Below are 23,859 nucleotides of genomic sequence, written 5' to 3'. Positions count from 1 at the left end.
ATTCAAAGAGCTGAAAGGGAAGAACTTACAACCAAGATTATATTCTCTGCAGAGTTTATCATTCAGGATTGAAGGAGAGACAAAGGGTTACCAGACAAGCAAAATGTAAAGGAGTTCAACACAAATAAACTGACCTTAAAAGAAATGTTAAAGGGACTTCATTAAACAGAAAAGGCCGTAAATATAAATATAAAACTCATGCAAGAAAAATCTCACTGATAAGGGCAAACATATAGTAAAGGTAGTAGATCTCAAATATCTCTCTATAGTTAGTATGAAGGTTAAAAGACAAAAGTAGTAAAATCCTCTTATCTACAATAGTTAAGGGATGCACAAAATAAAAAGTTGTAAAATATGACATCAAAAACATAAAGTGTAGGGGTGGGGGTAAAAATGTAATGCTTTCAGAACCTGCTCAAACATAGTAATTACACAGCAATTGGATATCAGTTCAATTCAGTTCAGTCACTCAGTCAGGTCCAACTCTTTGCAACCTCGTAGACTACAGCACGCCAGGCTTCCCTTTCCATCACCAACTCCCACAGCTTGCTCAAACTCATGTCCATCGAGTCGGTTATGCCATCCAACCATCTCATCCTCTGTCGACCTCTTCTCCTCATGCCTTCAATCTTTCCCAGCATCAGGGCCTTTTCTAATGAGTTCGTTCTTCCCATCAGGTGACCAAAGTATTGGAGCTTCAGCATCAGTAATTGGATATATAGGGTTCTAAAAATAGGTTATGAAAATCTTGTATTTGTTAATGTAGGCACAGATGGATGGGCTAAGAGGCTGGAATCCAACCAAAATGGAATAGAAGTTATAGCTGAGTGTTTGGATTATGGACGGTAGTGGTGTGCATGTTTGTGTGTGTCTGTGTTTATCCAAATTTTATAAATGTTATATGTGAATGTTTGTAAATATTCTATTAACATATATTTATTTTATGAGTAAATTAATATAAAAGCCCCTTTTAAATATAGGCATCCTTTGAGTTTCAAAAGTTCACTTTATGCCACTTTGCTTTTACCAAAAAAGCCTCACTAGCACCTGTTTTTGATAACTGAAAGAAATTCAAGGGGGATTTTTACTTTTAGGAAAAAAGCAAAAACAATGTTGAGTGTGTGTTTTGCAGCAAGCTGTTACAGAGGCACCAAGAGCAGCACTGTCAAGCTCCTTCCTGGGGACCACACTCAGCATCTCAGCACTAAGCCGCCAGAGCTTTGAACTTGGTCTGTGAGCATTTGTGCTTGATCTCCATTTGTTTTGTGCATTTGTTAGCAAGATGTATCCTAAGGTAATTGCTTCTCAATTTACACCATTTCAGCTCACCTTTAAGCTTTCATGGGGACACTCTTCTTTCGGAGAGTGAGGAAACATCTTATAAACTTATTTTACCCCAGATTACCTACAAAAAAACTGAACTATTGAGAGGCTCCATAATGTCTACAAAGTTACACAAGATGAGCAAAGTTAGGGTTGAAACTCTTAGTCTCTGAATCTGTGGCCAAGCCGTTAGCCACAATTCAGTATGCTCTACTCTAATTATCTGGAAAATTAAAAATTGATCAAGTCTGTCTAAACAGTGCTGAACTCTAGTTAAGTCTCTTTCCCTCATTTGTATATATTAAAAACAACTTCAATTCAAATGAAACAGAAAAAAATGTTAAAAGCTTTTCTGACTGTCAGAGTAATATAAATGTAAACAGTGTGAGAGAGCCCTTCAGTTGGTTTAATCTAAACAAACAAAAAAAATTAAGAATTCAGCCTTGTTTCCCTTTTTCCCCCAGAAGATAGACTCATAATTAAACTTTTCACCTTTCCAAATTACTAACTCTGCATCCTGCTCAGTGGGTGGTTTCTTTCCAGACATTCTGGCTTGGAACAATGTATTGATATAAAGCAGGAGACCCTGGATGGAATTTATAGCTAAATTTAACCAGGCATATTTTAATAAGATTAGCATATCTTTGTCTTTCAACACTAAGTATCTGACAATTAAGTGAATTTAGGCAGCATATTGTTTCATCAGAAGTGAGATTTGTAGCCTTCATTTCCATATTTATTGATGTTGTATATGGAAGAAAATCTGAGTAAAATTTCTGTGTCTGCCCTAAAGACATTTCAAGAGCCAGTGTGTGTTAACCTTCCCAGGAAACTCATGTAGATACAGAATCTCACCTAGTCAGTGCTGACTTATGAGGAAATTCATCACAGCTTTTGCTGGGGAGAGAATTAAATAGGAACGCCTTGATGCTACAACCATGAAAACTCTGTCTAGACAGAGAGAAACCCAACCACTGTGCATGAAAACATGGTGGCAAGAAGGTTGTTCTCTCCAGAAATGCTTGGAAAGAATGTTTTCAGAACCTACCGTCTTCTTCATTGCAATCAGGTGACCAGATAAAAACCCCCAAGTGTAAACAAGTCAATATATCTTGCTTTCAATGAATTCAAAATTGGCCAAGGCCTTAAAAGACATTCCCATGATGTAACCCCAAGAATACTACTCTCAATAAACTATAAAAAGCAGTCATGAGGGACAGGAAAGATGATCCTTTTCATCATCAACTTTTCCATCTTCCATGCATGTTAAGCGACTTCAGTCATGTCTGACTCTTTGCAATACTATGGACTGTAGCCTGCCAGGCCCCTTTGTCCATGGGATTCTCCAGGCAAGAATACTGGAGTGGGTTGCATGCCCTCCTCCAGGGAATCTTCTCTACCCAGGGATCGAACCTGCATCTTTATGTCTTCTGATTGGCAAATGGGTTCTTTACCACTAGTGCCACCTGGGAAACCCTTCAGTCTTGCAAAGCATACTTTTAAGGAGTCATCCAGTTAAAAGTGTGTTATACATAGGCATTACTCATGGAAAACTACCTTGAAAATTAATTTGGCAAATTGCTCAGCTCTTCACTAGAAGCCGTGAAAGAAGCAATTGGTCACTAAAGGGACAAGGTGTATTTCTTGAAGGTAATGAGTGAAAGATGATGATCTTCCAGGTATGAGAACCAGCTCTTCACGGGGTCACACCAAGAGAATGTATAGAAATCTCCCTTCTCCCTCCCTGAAGCTAATTAGTAGCAATGCCTCCATGTAAATAAACCCAGAAGGAGGCTAATAGAAGGAAACGGAATTCAAGAATTCTGAGTTCTCAAACGCAAATAGTTGTGTGTCAATAATACAGTATATAAGGTAATGAACAGGGTTCAGAGAAAATATCAGGGCCAGTATTACCTATGTGCACAAGTCTATACTCTTTTAACATATTATTGGATGAAATAGACTTTAAACCTGAAACCAGCATCAACCAAAATCTACCAGATGGATCATCTTTGCTGAATGAAAATTTGGACCTTTAGAATAAACACCCTCCCAGAAACTAACATGTCAGTATTAACTGAAACTTTTAGCGATGGAGTTGACATAAACATTTGACAGCATTAATATCTTTGGATTAAAAATGTGGCTATAAAATAATCTCATTCACTTTTAGGCAAACTGAGTGGACTTCAAAGTTAAATATTTACAGAACTCTCACTATAACATCCAAATATTTAACAATAAATGAATTTATTAATAAGGAAAGTTTATGTATATATTAGTATTTCATTGACATACAAGAAACATTTTGACCAATTACACTTTCCTGACTTTGCTTGTGGAGAATGTTCTTTGTCAGAACAATTATTTTGCTTTCAGTTACTGCCAATAAATAATAATCATCTTATAATTCTTTGTGAAATGTCTTAATAGTATTCTGATTTTTAACCAAGTGCTTTATCTAGTGTAGAAGAAATGTTTAAATACTGACAGCAAAATACAATTGTGTTAGTTGCAATATCTTGTTACACAGTAGGAACTCCAGCACTTAGAAAAGATATATGATGCTCTAAGTTATCATCTAAATGGGAGCCACACACACACCCCTGACTCAAGAAGCATATGGAAATCACCTACACGCCACATCTCATAATTCATAGGGTGTGTCTGCATCTGATTAGTATCATTGACTCTTTGATTCAAACCAAAAAATCTAAGAGGCTAACATTTCCTCAGAAATTGGACAGTCCCTCCAAATGTAGAATAAAGACATGAGTCATAAGTGTTCATAAGCAGGGCACATCTGCTTTATCCTTGTGGGAAATAGCTCTTTTCTAGAGCTCTAGCGGATAATGCTATGTGTGTGTGTGTGTGTGTGTGTGTGTGTGTGTGTGTGTGTTCTGCAATAGAGCTGTACATACCTAGACACAAGAAAAAGTGTAGGACAGGAAAGAAGCACAGAATTTTAAAGCCTGCAAGTCAATACAAATTTTTTTTTAAACTTTGTTTTGCCATAGTTATTTTAAATTTTCTCTTCAAGATAATAAATCAATACTATAAAGGTATCATTAGGCATCAGATACCAAAGAATCGATTTTTAAAATACTACCTAAGGACTTCCCTGGTGGTCCAGTGGCTAAGACTTCACCTTTCAATATAAGGGGTGCAGCATCGATCCGCGGTCAGGGAGCTAAGATCTCAGGTGCCTAGTGGCCAGAAAACCAGAACGTAAACAACAGAAGCAAATTGTAATAAATTCAATAAATACTTTAAAAATGGGCCACATCCAAAAAATCTTAAAACAATAGGCAATGGTTTCTGAAATAATTATAGTTTTTGTGAGCTTTTTTAATTGGAATATAATTGCTTTTACAATGTTGTGTTAGTTTCTACTGTACAACATCATGAATCAGCCATATGTATACATATATCCCCTCCCTCTTGAGCCTCCTTTCCACCCTCCTGTAACACCCCTCTAGGTCATCACAAAGCACCGGGCTGGGCTCCTTAGTTTCCATTCTAACTGGTCAGTAAGATGAAGCAGTCCTTGCCCTGTGTTATGTAAGTCAGATAGCCATGCCAAAGAAATAACTGTGGTATTTTGTCTGGCATTACTCCTTTCCCAAGAACCCCAAAGGAGTGGTGTAGACAGATAGAGAATAATAAAATAGTCCCTGTAGATGGTGGACTAACTTTTTTACAGTACATTGTGGAAATATCAGAAATTCTAGAAACTAAACATTTTGACTGGAATGAACAGGAAATGGGAACAATTAAATTTCTACTTGTGTCAGCCTCAAAATTATAATTCACCAGACAAGAATGTTTTGTAAAAGTGTAGTGACCAACTAACTTTAGACGATGTTGAAATTGTTTAGGAAAAAATGATACCATAACATTTTGGCTGGCATTTGCAGCCAGGACCCCAAAACTATGCAAACAGGAACTATGCTTGCTGTCACTTTGGGCACCATAATGACTAGGATGAATAGTATATTTTGAAGAGAGTAAGTTCCAGAAGCTTGCCCTGACTTGGATCTGGTTTGTTGTTGTTGTTTAGACACTCAATCAGGTCCAACTCTTTTGCGACCCTATGGAGTGCAGCCCGCCAGGCTCCCCTGTCCATGGAATTTTCCAGGCAAGAATACTGGAGCGCGTTGCCATTTTCTTCTCCAGGGGATCTTCCTGACCCAGGGATTGAGCCTGTGTCTCCTGAATTGGCAGGTGGATTGTTTACCACTAAGCCACCAGGGAAGCCCCTGGATCTGGTTTATTAACCTTGAAACATTCCCACCAAGCAGCACGTGTGACTGATTGACTGAAGGAGCAGACGAGAAGAAAGTCTCCAGGCACAGGGGCACCTCCATGTCCATGGCTGCTCAAATAATAAGACTGAGGCCCAGTTCGTGAGAATCAGACTAAGTTATTCCTTGAAGTTCAGATTTAAATATTACTCATCATTAAATGAAAAAATAAAGGCAAAAAATACGTGTGATACCCCTCAAAACGAAATAAAATTCCTTTTGCCCACCACACAAGCTCATCCCCTCCATGGTGGTAACTACTATTCTCCATCTAGAGTGTAGATTTCCTGATATTTGTCATGTGCATACATGATGAGATGTGATATACCTGCAGGAATTTAGGTTTTGTGTATGTTGGGTAGTATGAAGTCTGTATGGTTCATCAACTGGCTTTTTTAATTTAAAAATATGTCTTTTTAGGGGCTTGCCCGGCAGTCCAATAGTTGAGATTTTGCCTTCCAGTGAAGGGGGTGCAGATTTGATCCCTGGTTGGGGAGCTAAGATCCCACATCCTTTGTGGCCAGAAAACCAAAATATAAGACAGAAACAATATTACAGCAAATTTAATAAAGACTTTGAAAATGGTCACATCAATAAAAATGTTAATATGTCTTTTAGGATTGTATACATGAATCTATCATTCGCTCTTCAACTGCGGTATGTATTCAGTATCACAGATGTTTTTGTTATTACTCCTAGTCAAATGTGCATTTCAATAGCTCCCAGTGTTTTTCTATCACACAAAGAGACACTGAGATAAACATCCTCATAGATGTCTAATATATAGACACTGACACCAAAAAGAGTGTATATTTACTTTATAGAATGGCAGTCTACAACAATGGCCAGAAAGTCATCTCCAATCCTACACATACACTTTTTGCAATGTGACTTTCATGTCCACCAATCATATAATTTGCTTTTGCCCACAGGACATAACCAACAAAACACAAGCAGGGGCTTGACTAGGGCTTATGCAGTGAGTTTCCCTTTTTGTTTCCTTTGCTGCTCTTTGGAAGGCTGACATCACCGTCGGGAAAAGCCTCCTGGAGAACAGGAGCTCATGTGGAGCATGTGTGTTGTTTCTACAGTCCTAAGTTTCACAGTGGTCTGTTACACGCCAAGAGCTAACTGATTGAAAGATGGAATCCATCTCTTTGGCTACACCATTTCATACTCCCCCAGTGGGCTAAGGCAGTTTTCATTTCCCTGACATCACATCATGGAAAAATAAGGGGCTTCCCGGGTGGCTCAGTGGTAAAGAATCTGCCTCCCAATGCAAGAGACAGGGGTCTGACCCCTGATCTAGGAAGATCCCACATGCTGCGGGGCAACTAAGCCTGTGTGCCACAACTACTGAGCCTGTGTGCCACAAGTACTGAAGCCCATGTGCCCTAGAGCCTGTGCTCAACAACAAAAGAAGCCACTGCAATGAGAAGCCCACACACCACAACTAGATAGTAGCCCCCACTTGCTGCAACGAGCAAAAGCCTGTGCAGCAAGGAAGACCCAGCACAGCCAGAAATAAATAAATAAATATTTTGAAAAAGAGAGATTAAAAAAATAAGGAGGTCATTTCCTTTTACATAAAAGAAAAAGAAACTCCACTATCCATTAAGCATGCAAAGAGATATTCTTTCTACATAATGATTAACTGCTCTGCCCTTTTAGACTATTTTTTCTAATCTAGCCTCTCTGACTCTACAAGTCATAGCTTGGAGAAGTGCACTGGCTACTCTGGGAGTGACAACCCTGTATAGGGAGCAAATTTCTGACACCTCAGGCGTGTGTCTGCCATAGGCTGGCAAACTTTGAGGGGAGACGTCCTGCCTGAAGTTTATTTTCTCCACTCCAGGTCCAGGATCTCATGCCCAGACGATCACTTACCTGTGGATTTCCAAGTCCTACCATAGAGCAGTCATTTAGGGACTTCCCTCATGTTCCAGCGGTTAAGACTCAGCCTTTCCAATGCAGGGGGCATGAGTTCGATCCCTTTCAGGGAACTAAGACCCCACCTGCCACATGGTGCAGCCAGGAAAAAAAAATTACAGCAGTCATTTAAAGACCATATTTTATAGAAAACCAAGGTTCCATGGAGCCAGAAGCTGGACTGGATACTCAGATTGCCCCCTTTTTAAAATATAATCTTAACTTTTAAATATTTTGAAAATACATTGCATAAAGAAAAATGTAGTTTTCTCAGAAGGTCCATGGAAAGGCAGATTGGGTCAATGCAAAGCATTACTGCCACAAAACATCTAGAAATGCAAGATGAAAATTTCACACAAACCTGAACTCAGAAGATAGAAAGAGAAATTCCCAATAGCCAGCAATAAAGAGGGGCCTGAAAGTTGGGGGGTGGGGTGACTAGGCTTAGAAGAAAAGGAAGTAGCTAGACTCCACATGTCCAGTAAGACTGACACGTGGAATCAGGCCAGAGCCATGGAAAGGGTTCCTTCTCAGTGAAAGGCAGTAAGAAAGCCCTGCCTGCTGACCTGCACCAGAGATAGCAATAGTGAGCTTACTGTATAAACTGAGGGTATGGGTGGGATTAAAATCCAATTTACACACCATAGAGCCCACTGCTTGCGTGCTCAGTCATGTCCAACTCTTTGTGACCCTCTGGATTGTAGTCCACCAGTCTCTTCTGTCCATGGGATTCTCCAGGCAAGAATACTAGAGTGGGTTGCCATTCCCTCTTCAGGGGGATCTTCCCGACCCAGGGATCAAACCTGCATCTCCTGAGTCTCCTGCATTAGCAGGTGGATTCTTTACCACTGCACCACCTGGGAAGCCTTTATAGTATACACCTCATACCAGAATTCACATATCACTCTCCCCCCTGAAATTCTATATCCATAGGAGCTATCATTTAAGAGTGAAGGCATAATACAGACATTTTCAAACTAAAAGATGTATCTCAGGAAGAAGGAAACTGAACTCACAAAGAAGTAGCAGTATGTTTTGGAGAAGCAGATCTAAAGAGTGAAGGTAAGGAAGGACACTGTTCAAGATGGGAGTAAATCTGCATATTCATCATAAAAATCACAACAAGAGTAATGATGATGATCAACTTGGATGATTAAAACAAGTTGGGAGACTTCCTTCATGGTCCAATGGTTAAGAATCTGCCTTGCCATGCAGGGGACACTGATTTGATACCTGGTCGCAGAACTAAGATCCCACTGGCCATGAAGCAACTAAGCCTGCAAGCCACAACTACTGAGCCTGAGTAGTTGAAGCCCATGCACACAACTAGAGAAGCCCATGCACCACAACAAAAGATACTGCCTGAAGCAATGAAGATCCTGCACGCTGCAACTAAGACCCAACACAGTCAAATAAATAATAAATAAATAAATATTTTTTAAAAAAACAAGTTGGAGCTATAATAGTGAAAGTGAAAGTCGCTCAGTCGTGTCCAACTCTTTGCAACCCCATGGACTATACAGTCCATGGAATTCTCCAGGCCAGAATACTGTAATGGGTAGCCTTTGCTTCTCTAGGGGATCTTCCCAATCCAGGGATCGAACCCAGGTCTCCCGCATTGCAGGTGGATTCTTTACCAGCTGAGCCACAGGGAAGCCCAAGCATACTGCAGTGGGTAGCCTATCCCCTCTCCAGGGGATCTTCCGATCCAGGAATCAAACTGGGGTCTCCTGTATTGCAGGCGGATTCTTTATCAACTGAGCTATGAGGGAAGAGAACAATAACACATTAGATGAGGAGGGAATAGAGTCCAAGCAATCAATTTAGCCAGCTTCTCTGGTGTCTCAGACAGTAAAGAAATCATCAGCAATGCCGGAGACCTGGGTTCAATCCCTGGGTTGAGAAGATTCCCCGGAGAAGGAAATAGCAGCCCACTCCAGTATTCTTGCCTAGGGAATTTCATGGACAGAGGAGCCTGGCGGGCTACAATCCATGGGGTCACAAAGAGTCGGAAACAACTGAGCAACTAACACTTTTCTTTCAGGTGCACATATGTTTACATTTCAACATTTGGGAAATCAGAATGCATATTCCTACTGATGGTGTTTTTAAGTCCCTGTTGGCCATGTAGCACCTGTGATGTGGATGCCAATGACTACACACAGGAACATTGCAAGAGCCTGCACCAATACTTGTAGAATCCATATCAGCATCTCAGGAGAAAACAATGGTGGAACAGTGCTTTAACTCTTAAGTCCCAAACTGCTGTGGGAAGGGAGTGAGAAGGTGATGAATAAAACAGGTTTAACAACATTCCCAAACCTAGACTGTAGGAAAAAAAGGCTGGTTCTACATAATCGCAAAGCCAGCTTAACAGTCTAATGGCTTTTGATTCTTTTGAAAATTGCTGCTATTGATAGCATAGAGGGTAATAGGGCCTGAAAAAGCACAAACATTGGCAAATGAGTCAAAAACTAATTGAGAAGAGTTTGACACTGAATGTGACAATTTTTAAAAGTAACTTTATTGATCTGTTTCATTTATATGTAATAATTATTAATTTATAATTAATTATAAAATGCCTCTTTTAATAAGTTCAAAATAAGCATTGTGTCACTGTAAAGTTTTATTTATTTAAAGAAAAGAGATTTTAAACAATCATATCAAAATATTATCCCATTAAATATGGCTTGTATATTTGTTGCATTTTTCCACATTTTCTATATGCTTCAAATATTGCATAATATAATGTTTTTGCTTTATAAAAGCATGCAAAGTAAAAGAAAAAAAGTAAAGAGGAAAATGGGGAGAGATAAACTAGAGGTTTGGGATTAGCAGATACAAGTTATTAAATATAAAATAGGTAAAAACCAGGCCCTACTGTACGGCACAGGGAACTATATTCAATAACTTGTAATAACCTGTAATAGAAAAGAATATATACATGCATAACTGAATCATTTTGCTGTATACCAGACACTAACCTGACAGTGTAAATCACTATCTATGAAATAAATAAGATTGCTAAACCTTAAAAAATAAAATGCATTTTTTTAAAAGAAAGCAAATCCAAGTATTATGACAGGGATGGGGCATAGGGAGATAAACAGAAACTATAGTACACCCTAGATGACAAAAAAATTGAAAACTAAGGTATGAGGCAGTCCATGGAGGATAAAATACATCTTTCTAACCAATAAAGCTGATACTAGAAAATGCTGCTTTTATTTATGGGCTGTCTCCTACTACTGAATCCCCGCACAGAGTGGGCTCACCCCAGTCACTGGCCACCCCTGGGAGAAGCAGGTCTCTCTCCGAAGGAACAGAGCTGGCTGGAGGGGCAGAAGAGGGGAGGAGAGATGACTGGCTGGGCAGTGGCCGCCCACAGCCTCTAAAATCACAGCCAACAAATAGGCGGAAGTGAGCAGGTGGAGAGCAGCCAGGGGTGCTGTGCCCAGTTGGAGATGCTTCACATAGAAGGAAATATCAGAAAAGACAGTTCACCAAATTATGATACGACTGTAATGCATTGAAAACCCTCAACACAGCAATCGCACTATGCAATCAGCTTTTACCTGAAGCACACAGAAGGAAGCTGCCTTTGCTCTTTCTGTGCATACATTTAGTCTTCTTGTGAGACACCCATTAGGAAAGCCATATGTCAGCACTAGTCTTTTTCTGAACTTAGGACTGTGCGTGATGTCACCAATATCATCCATAACTGATCTTTTCAAATGTTCTTGTTCAAAAGCTCTACTGGAGTTTTTACATTGATTTTCCTGTCCATTTCATTATTTGAACTTAGATATATCTTTACTTGTTTATATGTAGTAGTTTGGTGAATGATTCACTTGGAAGAAAGAATTCCACTGCTTCAAACTTCTGTGATAGAGTACATGACACTGAAATGAGCTCCATATGGAAAACATGACTTTTAGTATTAATATCTATATTGCCAGATTTTCCTTGAGGTTTAGACATGAGAAAGACACAGATGGATACAGTCATGTAACAGAGTGTTGGTCGCTGTACCAACATTCATCTCCACTTCCCTTCTTTCTTTCTTTCTTATAAACCCTAACTGTATTCAGATATTTACCCTCTTCCACCTGGCCAGGTACTTTCTGAGCTCCAGGAGATAGGGTATCCTGATTTCTTTAAGCCAAGTGTGGTGTTTCCATTTCTTTTATCAAAGTGTTAAGAATGAAGATTTAACTAAATACAACCAATGAAGTCTTCCAGGAGACTTCTGGGAGTGTGTCCTTCTAGGAAAGAGAAAAGGAACGAAATAGCCCCATCATTGCGTGTTTGTTGTATTTCATTGGTATGTTGTCTCTGCCCATGAAGCCATCTTCCGACCCTGAGGTCACTACTGCCAACATCCTAAGGGAGGCAGCACAGAGAAACAGAAAGAACCTGAACACTTGAGGATATTTTTGACAATCTGTACCAACACTTCTGTACTCCTCACTAGGTGAGATAACACATTTCCATTGTGCATATGCCAGTTTGAATAGGGTTAACCGCTGCTAGTTGCTAAAACATCTTAGATGATGAAAAAGGTCAAGCCCAGAGCCTCACACATGAAAGGCTGGCTAAAAATAGTAGTCAGCATTACTATTCTACTCTGACCTTGTCCATTGAACCTCCTCTCACTACCCTCTGATACATCACCGGTGTAACACAGATCAAACTACTTTCCATCCTTATTCTGGTCACTTCTATTCTTAAGCAAAGGGACTATTCCCGGTAGTAACTATTAACATAGAATCCAAACTTCGTTTTCGAAGTACAGCTTTTACAGCTCACTTGGGGAACCTAGGAACAAGGCTCACATTTATCATTCTGTGGTTATGAATTATAGGTTGGGATTTACTTTATTTAGTTATACCTACATTTTTTAGTCTAATCAAAAACATTAGGATGTATAATCTCAATGAATTACCTTCGAGCAGAAACCTCAGTCTTTTATTACCACAAGGCAACCGAACTCCAGTAGAATCCTAATAGAAAATGAATCCTTTCCATTTTTTGACAGATAAAACATAAAATGAATCTTTTCATTCTATTTAAGACTGGGGCACAAGACAGCACAAAATGAAGTGCCACAGTGGAGATAGACATTTTGTGAAATAGGAATTGAGAGACTACATGGATCCCATTGGAAACATAATGATTTTAATAATCAAAAGGGGAATAGACTAACAGGAAACAACAGAAGCCCTTCCTTTTTAGCTCCCAAAGGAGCAGAACAGGACAAAGTCAACATACATGAAGAAAAGATTCTCTCCCAAGAGTGATAGTCACCAAGGCAGAGGCTCGTGATCGGGGGTGAGGGCTCAAGGGAGATGTAAAAAGTCACCTCGGTGAATCTGGACCATTTCTTCCTGTGGAAAAGCCTGATCTGACAGATCAGGAATCACATTCCACCCAAAGGCTTGTTGGCAGGATTTGGTGAGTAAGAAGCCTTTTCAACCGGCATCTGCAATAGGAAGGTAACTACCAAGATCATTACCGGAGCTGTGCCCCATCATTGTCACGGGGGTCTTCCTGAGAACTGGGAGTGACGTCACGAGAATGATGTACTGAAAGTGAGTAAAGACACATGACACTGGAACTTTCCTGGCGGCTCAGTGGTTAAGAATCCAGGCTTCCACTGCATGGGTCATGGGTTTGATCCCTGGTTGGGGAACTAAGATCCCAAATGCTGCATGCCATGGCCAAAAAAAAAAAAAAAGTAAAAATAAATGTTTTAAAATCCACAAAATGCTGCAGAAAAGATAAAGAATGTGGAAACTGGCAGTTTCCTGCAGATGTAATTCTCTAGAGGCTGGTTTGTTTGGAGCCCATGCGTCTAGGAGTCAGCACACCACAGGCCAAAACACCACCCAGCCCCCTGGATCCAGGGCTCTCCCCAGGTTACTGGAAACTGCTCATGCATCAGCCCCATGAGGCTCTGAAAACCGCACAGGTGAGAAATAAATTTTCATCTCTGGCAGATCCTTAATAGCCATGCTTCCCAGCTGTTTAGTAAGGTGTTCCTTCAAGTAATTACCCTGCAGGGAGTTTGTGGTGAGACCAGGCTGTGAGCAAACACTGCAAACCATCCAGCTCGTCCTGCCAGACAAAGTGGTTCCCCAGCCTGGCCGATGAGCCCTCAAGGCAACTGGATTTCTGAAGGCAGAACAAACCATACGCTGAAGCAAAATACATGGCTCGTGGAATAAATAACTGGAACCTTATTAACAGATCCCACCTGCATGCAGCTTTCGGGGAAAGAGGAGGAGAAAGGCCTTGAGCTTTGCTGATGACTGACACACCCAGGGCATCTTCCACAGAGAGGACCAGACTATCAACATCTGACCTTGGGCAGCAAGCCTTGGTCTTCAAGAGATACTGGCCCCTTATGTGAGCTGTGACAGGCCTTGGGTTTCAGCAGACACCCCTGGTCACCACCCAAGCCTATTCCCCAGCTCTCTCCCTTGCTGGCAAAGCCCCAGTGTGGCTCCAGTGGTCCCTCTTTGGCCAAGCCAGGGGATAGTGACGTGGCCTGTCACCCAGTTCTGACCCACAAGGAATAAGAGGATGTCCCTTCCAGGAGAAACTTCTGGCTCTTGCAAAGAAACACAGGCTGAGGAATGTTCCTTTCTGCCCTCTCAGTGTCAGTGTGTAAGGATGTGAGCTTTAATTTGTCACCACCTAGGAACCAGTAGGGGGACTCACCACCACGGAGGCAGACAGAGCAAGAAGGTGGAAAGATCTGGATCTTGATGGCATCACGGAAGACACAGTGCCAATCAGCTCCACAGCTACCCCCACCCCCACCCCCAGATCCGGGGGATTTGAGACAGTGTCCTCTGGGCCACTATGCCAAGCTTCCCATTACTAGAAGCTGAAAACAGAGTAACACACACTGAAGTCAAGGTCCAGATGCAGTCTCACCAAAGGTGCACATTTTGTCAACTGATTGAATACATGTCAAAATGTTTCTGTTCAACAATGGCTCTTGCTGTTTCACCAACAAATGTAACCAAGGCAAAGGTTATTTCATCTTTGCAATCGGTGAATGCATTGCCACTTGCTTCAAACTTTCTGCCTCCCTCAAATTAGCAAACTCCTGACCACTCTCTAAAAAACTCTACGAAGGCCTTTCCAGCTCTCTCAGGCCTATTTAGCTGTTCCCTAAGATTATTTCTGTGTATTTTATAATACTTTCCTCAAATGGCATTGTGGTTGCGGATCTGTGGCTGACCCCTGTGTGTTCCCAGTAAAAGAGGACGTCTGTGATGGTTAAATTTATGTGTGGACTCGACTAGGTCAGGTGAAATTTTAGTGAAAGACAAGGATAATTTCTTTCTATGGTTATTTTTGTAATCAATAGATACATTTCATATCACTCTGCACATTCAGAGTAAACTCTTGCGAAGCTCAATTCATGCATCAAAGTCCAGATACTGTCTGCACCAAGTGTTAGTTGCTCCGTCATGTCCTACTCTTTGGAATCCCAAGGACTGTAGCCCACCAGGCTTCTCTGTTCTTGGAATTCTCCAGGCAAGAATACAGGAGTGGGTAGTCATTCGTTTCTCTAGGGGATCTTCCTGACCCAGGGATCGAACCTGAGTCTCCTGCATTGCATCTGAGCCACCGGGGCTGCTACACCAAGTTTTTAGCTTTTAGCTCATCTAACCCTCAAGGCTTGTAAGGACTCTTGTATTTGTCAGTCCATGCTTTGTGCATGAGGAAGTAAATATCAGAGAGGTCATAGGTTACCTGCTGGCACAGATAGGAAATAACTGAGCTGTGATTCCTCAGGGCTGCCTGATCCAAAGTGGATTGGGCTAAAGAGAAAACAGAAATGTCTTTGTTACCAACACCACCTCCATGCCCTCAGGGTCCTTGTAATTATCATTCATATTACTAATGTAAATTTTATCGGTTCAGACCACCATTTAAATGGATCAGTGTTCCCAGAAGTAAACGCTTGCACCAAAAATTTTTTGATAGAAAAGTTCTTTCACATCCATAAGCCCTTCAGAGGTGGGGCATAACATAATTTCTCCTACATTATTTAAGTTTGTCAATATCAAAAAGTTACATGATATAAGACTTAAAAAAACAAAAAAGACCTAAAATTCCAGAATTGTCTCCATGTTTTTAAGGAAGTGTCCAAATGGGAAGGGAGGAGCTTAACAAAAAGCAACTGAGGAGTTACACTACACAGTTTATACACATTATAAATAAAATAAGTAGTAAACTGTTTGACATTTAATTCACACCACTGTACAGAGTACTTCAAAAGGAAAAAATAAAAAAGTAAATATCAAGGTTTTCTTGGATCTAGATCATACTTAATTTATAGCCCTGAACAAAATACTCTGGAAGACTAGGCGTGTTGGTAAATGATATCACTTGAAAGTTAATTTCCCGTAGTAACATGTGGTTGACTGGTGTATGCCTGCCCAATAGCCCTCCTCCCCTTGGCAGCTTCAGGCCATGAGAGCCCAAACACCATGGGCTGCCCACCAGACCCTCACCTGCTGAGCCTTCCTCGTGGCTAAGACTGGTGTGATAGGTTCAGACCAGTGTAACCTAAGGGGAAGGACTTTCTGTAATAGTGGGAGGTCCTGCCACTCTTCCTGCCTTGGCCTGCTGTCCTGTGAAAGTTCATGATTCAGCAATGGGAGGCTCCATGCCATCCAAGGGGAGGCCAAGAGACCAGAGCAGACCTGCAGGTGTATCACTGCTATCTTAAGGTGAACCAATGGTGGAACTCCTTGCTTATAGATGGATTGATATGTGAGACTAGCTGTTTCCTTCTTGGCTCTGCCAGTTTTACTTAGGAGATCTTTATTCATCTGAAAGTTCCCAAACTCATGCACAAGGCATTCTGCGTCATTAAGAGTCAGCATCTGGCCAATACATCAGTATGAAAGAAGCGGGAAAACCAATGACTGATTTTTAAAACATATTTCACAATAATTATCCAATTAAATGACAGTGCAGGTACCATTTTCTAAAATGGCAGCTGCATGTAAAGTGGAAATCTGACTCCTGGCCAGTGGCACTTGTTTGCCTCAGCATCTGTTTATAACTTAGCCTTGTTACAACAGACATGGCAAGGAGTACTACTTTCTCCTGGCAGAGTCCTTCTCTTGGTGGTAGAGAAAATGGAAGCCTTTAATGGAGTTAATTATAAATATGGAAGGATAGAAAAGTAATCTCACCTATTTTTTTAAATTCTAACAGAGATTGAAGCAAGACCAATTAATCTCTACCTTTCCTTCCATCTATGGTTAGGTGTCTCAAGGCATAACCCTTTGAAGGAAAACATCAAGAAACATCAATATTATTTGATAGAGTTTAATATTTTCTAATAATATAGACTTGGATGGTCTTCTTGATCAAGAATTTTAGGTTGGACTTTTAAATTAAAATTCACTGAAACATAATTCATCAAAGTTTCTTAAGTTCACTACTTAAAATATATTGATAGACAATCATCTAACTAGGTATCCAATGTTTTTTAACATTCCCTCCTCTCTGTTAGATTCATGCCTTCAACTTGTTTATATCATTATGCTCCTGGGCTATTCAGTAACCAGACATCTGTTCAGAAATCCCTCTAGAAAGTTCCCTACATTATTTATGTCACTACTAAAGCTATTTCCCTTCCCTTCAAAAGCAGCTGCTATACATACAAAAGAAAAATCATTATTTAGCCAGGATGTTGATAAATGATCCTAGTTTCTTTTTGCTGACCCATCATTGCCTTTTATACACTAATTGGCTTCCTAAGCCTCTTCTGCTCTCAAAGATTGCCAAGTAGCCATTTAATTTAATAGTAAAATTTAAACGCTATTCTTCTATTCTCTCAATTAAAAGTAAGCATTTAATGATTTCATGTAAATGATTTTAATCTCACACTCAATAGCTGATAAATGATTTTTGAAAGCTCTGAACTTTTTGTCTGCTTTTCTCCGGCAAGCTTTATATATTTGCCCCAAATTTCCACATTCCACATCATCAGAGCTTTCATCTGGTCTCAAACGGAAAAAAAAAAAAAAAAAATTTAATGCAAATTAAAAGCCAAAATCAACTATTTGCAGCCTCATCTTTCAAATGTCAGTTTGTTTTTACCCAATTCAAGTAAATTTATATAGTGTAATTCTAAACTCCACTATTTGACATTTCCTGCTGAAGAAAATCATAAGAAACTCTCTATGTTGCTTTTGGAAGCAAGCGCCTCCTATCTGTGGTCAGGGAGAGGCAGGGCCCAGGCTGGTCCTTAAACTGGGGGGTTTGCCTTACTACTGTGCTTAGCATCCTATCTCCAGGTATCACCTGCTGTTTCTCTGCAGCTGAATGTTCTGGAGCATGGCCATTGCTGAACAGGATCCCAACAGGAGAGAGGTGACATTCTGCGTTCCACATGCCACAAAGGGAATTCTCATCAGGAGAAAGGAAGAAATTCATTTTTAAAAGATCATGTAACAGTTGAATTTTTGCATTTTTGAAAACCCGAGATCATTTTCTGCTGAATCAGCCAATCTTTCTGAAGCCTCAGAATTTCTGATTCCTATGCAGTTTAGTTTTTCTAAAAAAAAAATGCGAAGGAAGTGTTTTGTTTTGGTATAAAGAGGTTCTAAATAGACCAGTTTAAAAGAAAAAAGACAATGGTGGTATGACTACAGCCTGGTGGCTCTGCCTAGAATTCTTGGTGAAAATACTGAACTTGCCAAAAATTAGGGGTGGGGCTGGTGTGCGGGGGAGGGGGGGTTTGGGAGATTCTATATTTCCAGTTAGAATGCGGTTGCTAAACTAAGCTAGAGAGAACAGGACGAGAGAGACATAGGGTCCTGCCACATACAGATGCTGCTAGTTATTTTTGTTTCACGACAAGAGTTGTTTGTAAACAGATAATTACCAACCACCACCACCACCGCATCCTCCTCCCCCGCCCCCCCCCCGCAACCCAATAAAAAAGGCCTGGCCTCAAACGAGCTTTTAGTTCTACCTCTCCTTCATCCCCATAGCCTCAATAACTTTAGTTTTCTAGCCGGAGAGGGAGAAGGGGGAGGGGAGAGGAAAAGGAGGAGAGAAAGAGACAGACGTCTGCTGCCACCCTCCTGGCTAACTGAAATGCCTGTTCCCGAGATTACAGTAATTACAGCCCCAGCGTGAGTTCCATACAAGCGCTAAATGAAACAGCACATCAATTAAAAAATAAACACTCCATTCTCGGAGAAAGACAACCCCCTGGGACGTCCTAACAAGCGTAAATGAACCTGCCAGGCCGCCCGCCCCTCGGGCCCCTCCCCGTCTAAGGTGGCTACGAGCTGGCTGGGGCCTCGCTCGCTGGCCGCGTCCCCAGCCGCTCGGCCCCGGGAACACCGCGGAGACGTGTCCGCGCGTCCGCGCCAGGGCCCGGCGCCGCCTCCCACGGGGAGGAGGAGGCTCTGGCAAAAACATGTCAACTTTGGAGAGACGCATATACGTTCCAAACCGACTGAAGCGACTTAGCAGCAGCAGCAAGAGGGAGAATCCAGCCACAGAGTTTCCAGTCTGTCCTATAAGTTTTTCTTTCTCCCTTTCTTTCTGTTTTTCTTTTCTTAAGAAGAAAGGGAATTATATCTCTTAAGGGGGCGCTTTATGTATGTCCAGATGCTTTATATATCTTACCTTGCCTAATTAGCAGAACCCCCTTTGAGATCTGAACTAACCCCCTTTGAGATCTAAACCCCACTCTCCAGGTAATGAAACTGACGCTGCCTCACGTCCCTCAGCTGAGGAAGGAGGAGACCCCTTTCTTCCCGCCCGCCCTGGTGCCCACGCCCCTCGCGCGCCCGCCCTTGAGCTCCCGGGTACCTCTTCCCCGGCTGCCCCCGGTCCAGCCCCACCATCTAGAATGAACTGCAGTCATTCCTCTCCTCCCACATCGCCAAGCCTCCAAGACCATCATTCTGGCAATCCCAAGAAGGGCACCGCTTCCCTGTTCCCCTGCAAAGCCCCCGGGCACTTGCCGGCTGGCTGAGGGGCGCGGGGTCCCCTCGCCAACAAGTTGCCCATATTCGGGGAGCGTAGGAAACAGGGGCTTGACTAGTTCGAAACTGGCCTCTGAAAGCGCGCGCTGCATAAAGAATCTTCCTCAGTTCCCAAGCGCTGACTAGGGAACCCCGATCTCAGCCCCACAGAGCGCCGCGGGGACTATCGTGGCAAAACCCGTCTCTGCGGTCAACCCCAAGGTTATCCAAACTCCAGCCGCAGACAGCGCGCGCTGCCGAGGGGACAGCCGGGTCCGCCCCTGGGAGGCGGGGCCTGGGGAGCGCGCAGACTCCGCCCCGAGCCCGGGATTGGTGCGCCGGCCGCGGGCGGAGACCAAGTCCGTGCCGTATAAATATTCATGAGCCGGCCGGGGCGTAGCGGGGCCGGAGCGGGAAGTTGGCAAGGGACACTGCTCCCGCCGAGGAGGTGGCGGCGGCGGCGGCGGCTGCGGCGGTGGCGGAGCGCGGGCGCGCCGCTCAGGTGTCTGCTCCGCCTTCCGGCCTGGATTTGCCTCCGTGAGTTCAGCGAGAAGGGGACCGCCGACACCTCGTCCCAGGGCCGGCCGGAGCGCGACTTTCACCGGAGGCGGGGCCCGTCATCCCGGCTGCTGACCGACGGACCGACGCCGGGGACTGAGGGCCGTGGCCTCGGCGGAGGCGGGCCCCTAACCCCGGCAGCAGCCGCGCGGCCTTGGGGGCGAGCATGAGCCCCGGGACGCCGAAAGGGGGCTGCAGGGGCTGACCCGGAGCAGAGCGGCCTGGCCCAGCCATCTTGACTGCGCACCGCGGCCCGAGAAGAAACTTGCTGCGCCGCCGCCCTCAGTGCCCGGCAGAGTCACCGGCGCGCGCGGAGAAAGCGACCGAGGGAGGGAGAGATGAGCCGGAGGCCGGCCACTTTGTCCCGCGAGGGCTGAGCCTGGCGGGAGTGAGCGGGGCAGACCCTGGGACCACGGTGCCCTTCGGCGGCCACCCTCGTCTCCCGCAGCGCCGAGAGGACGCATCCCGAGAAGGGACTGGGCTATTGGCCGAACCCCTCCCGAGAGAGGCAGGAGAGAGGCCGGCGCTCTCGCAGGAGCCCCTGGCGCCCCTCCGCGCGCCGCCCAGAGGGCGAAGGCGCGGGGCCGAGGCGCGCAGCATGGAGTGGGGTTACCTGTTGGAAGTGACCTCTTTGCTGGCCGCCCTGGCGCTGCTGCAGCGCTCGAGCGGTGCGGCGGCCGCCTCAGCCAAGGAACTGGCGTGCCAGGAGATCACCGTGCCGCTGTGCAAGGGCATCGGCTACAACTACACCTATATGCCCAACCAGTTCAACCACGACACGCAGGACGAGGCGGGCCTGGAGGTGCACCAGTTCTGGCCGCTGGTGGAGATCCAGTGCTCGCCCGACCTCAAGTTCTTCCTGTGCAGCATGTACACGCCCATCTGCCTAGAGGACTACAAGAAACCCCTGCCTCCCTGCCGCTCGGTGTGCGAGCGCGCCAAGGCCGGCTGCGCGCCACTCATGCGCCAGTACGGCTTCGCCTGGCCCGACCGCATGCGCTGCGACCGGCTGCCCGAGCAGGGCAACCCCGACACGCTGTGCATGGACTACAACCGCACCGACCTCACCACGGCCGCGCCCAGCCCGCCGCGCCGCCCGCCTCCGCCGCCCCCCGGTGAGCAGCCGCCCTCCGGCAGCGGCCACGGCCGCCCACCCGGGGCCCGGCCCCCGTCCCGCGGCAGGGGCGGCGGCGGGGACGCGGCTGCGCCCCCAGCGCGCGGCGGCGGCGGCGGGAAGGCGCGGCCCCCTGGCGGCGGCGCGGCGCCCTGCGAGCCGGGATGCCAGTGTCGCGCGCCCATGGTGAGCGTGTCCAGCGAGCGGCACCCTCTCTACAACCGTGTCAAGACGGGCCAGATCGCCAACTGCGCCTTGCCCTGCCACAACCCGTTCTTCAGCCAGGACGAGCGCGCCTTCACCGTCTTCTGGATAGGCCTGTGGTCGGTACTATGCTTCGTGTCCACCTTCGCCACCGTCTCCACCTTCCTCATCGACATGGAGCGCTTCAAGTACCCGGAGCGGCCCATCATATTCCTCTCGGCCTGCTACCTCTTCGTGTCTGTAGGCTACCTGGTGCGCCTGGTGGCGGGCCACGAGAAGGTGGCGTGCAGCGGCGGCGCTGGGGCTGCGGGCGGGGCCGGGGGCGCCGGGGGCGCGGCGGCGGGCGCGGGTGCGGCGGGAGCCGGCGCTGGGGGCCCGGGTGGGCGCGGCGAGTATGAGGAGCTGGGCGCCGTGGAGCAGCACGTGCGCTACGAGACCACCGGCCCGGCGCTGTGCACCGTGGTCTTCCTGCTCGTCTACTTCTTCGGCATGGCCAGCTCCATCTGGTGGGTGATCCTGTCGCTCACGTGGTTCCTGGCAGCGGGCATGAAATGGGGCAATGAGGCCATCGCCGGCTACTCGCAGTACTTCCACCTGGCCGCGTGGCTCGTGCCCAGCGTCAAGTCTATCGCCGTGCTGGCTCTCAGCTCGGTAGACGGCGACCCGGTGGCAGGCATCTGCTACGTAGGCAACCAGAGCCTGGACAACCTGCGCGGCTTCGTGCTGGCGCCGCTGGTCATCTACCTCTTCATCGGCACCATGTTCCTGCTGGCTGGCTTCGTGTCGCTCTTCCGCATCCGCTCGGTCATCAAGCAGCAGGGCGGCCCCACCAAGACGCACAAGCTGGAGAAGCTCATGATCCGCCTGGGCCTCTTCACCGTGCTCTACACCGTACCCGCCGCCGTTGTGGTCGCCTGCCTCTTCTACGAGCAGCACAATCGCCCGCGCTGGGAGGCCACGCACAACTGCCCGTGCCTGCGGGATCTACAGCCCGACCAGGCGCGCCGGCCCGACTACGCGGTCTTCATGCTCAAGTACTTCATGTGCCTGGTAGTGGGCATCACCTCGGGCGTGTGGGTCTGGTCCGGCAAGACGCTCGAGTCGTGGCGCGCGCTGTGCACCCGCTGCTGCTGGGCCAGCAAGGGCGCGGGCGCGGCGGGCGCGGGCGCGGCGGGCGGCGGCCCGGGGGGCGGGGGGCCGGGGGCCGGCGGGGGCGGGGGACCGGGGGCTGGCGGGGCGGGCTCCCTCTACAGCGACGTCAGCACCGGCCTGACGTGGCGATCTGGCACGGCCAGCTCGGTGTCTTATCCAAAGCAGATGCCATTGTCCCAGGTCTGAGCGGAGGGGAGGGTGCGCCCGCCAGGGGTGGGGAGGGGGCGAGGAGACAGAATGCTGCGGGGAGTAGGGGGGTGGGAGGAGGACACTCGAAGGCAGAGGTTTCCACCCCTTCACCGTGTTGATTGCTATTAGCATCATAATGAACTCTTAATGGTATCCATTAGCTGGGACTCGCTTAGAACAAAGTACCTGGCATTGAAGGCTCCCAGACCCACCCCCCTTTCCTCCACCGACGGGCGAGGAGTTTCTCCCCGCCAGGCGTTCATTTCTGTTGGCAGGGCAGAGGAGGGTGAGCCCCGCTGCTGCGTTTCCAAGACCCAAGGTTTGGAGCCCTCGCTGGTTGCCATTTGCTGAGCTTGAAGCCAGACCTACAGATTTCACCCGAGGGACCTAAGTTTTCTCCCTCGACTCTGCTACGTAAACTCTTACTCCTAACACGTCCTAGAGGCGGGATGAGCGCGACCTAACGGGATTGCACGGTTTGGGTATTCTTAATGACCAGGCAAATGCCTTAAGTAAACAAACAAGAAATGTCTTAATTATACACCCCAAGTAAATACGGGTTTCTTACATTAGAGGATGTATTTATAAATATAATTATTTGTTGAATTGTAAAAATGTGTAAAATATGTACATACCCAAAGATATACAGTCTGTACATTTTCTGTAAAAAGTTTAGAGGCCACCCCTGTAAGAACAAATATAAGTATTCTATTTTGTCAATAAAATGACTTTTGATAAATGACTTAACTGTCGCCCTCTCCCCCTGCCTCTTCCAAACTGTTACCTTGAAAGTGCTTGTGGAGGGCCCCTCTGAAACAGGGATGTTTTCTGGTTTCTCATTATGTACACTGACCTTAGGCATGAAGAAAAATGACCTGTTAAACTCGAGTTCCTAAGTTGTTAGCAAAGTAAATATCACTGTTAAACTGAAATCAAATTGAGGTTTTTGCACCTTTCCGAAAAGATGGTGTTTTTTATGATAGCTCTTTTCTGATCCATGGATACCACTCACCTTAGTTGATGTAAATGGAACTTTTGCAAGGCACAATTCCACTCTGGCCTTGTT

The 23,859-nt window shown here is 45.4% G+C and overlaps 1 protein-coding gene across 1 annotated transcript; it reads left to right on the top strand.

Moving 5' to 3' along the window:
- Window positions 1-19,932: 19,932 nt before the first annotated feature.
- On the top strand, window positions 19,933-22,790 carry FZD8 (frizzled class receptor 8). Its single transcript, XM_081554014.1, has one exon. The coding sequence runs from the start codon at window positions 20,733-20,735 to the stop codon at window positions 22,788-22,790; it is 2,058 nt and encodes a 685-aa protein (XP_081410140.1). The 5' UTR covers window positions 19,933-20,732.
- The last annotated feature ends 1,069 nt before the right edge of the window (window positions 22,791-23,859 follow it).

Source organism: Giraffa tippelskirchi, chromosome 13, assembly GCF_054371585.1.
Source record: "Giraffa tippelskirchi isolate mGirTip1 chromosome 13, T2T-mGirTip1v1.2.pri, whole genome shotgun sequence".
In the NCBI taxonomy this organism is placed as follows: Eukaryota; Metazoa; Chordata; class Mammalia; order Artiodactyla; family Giraffidae; genus Giraffa; species Giraffa tippelskirchi.
The sequence above is the reverse complement of the archived record's forward strand: the minus strand, read 5'-3'. Positions and strand labels throughout refer to the sequence as shown.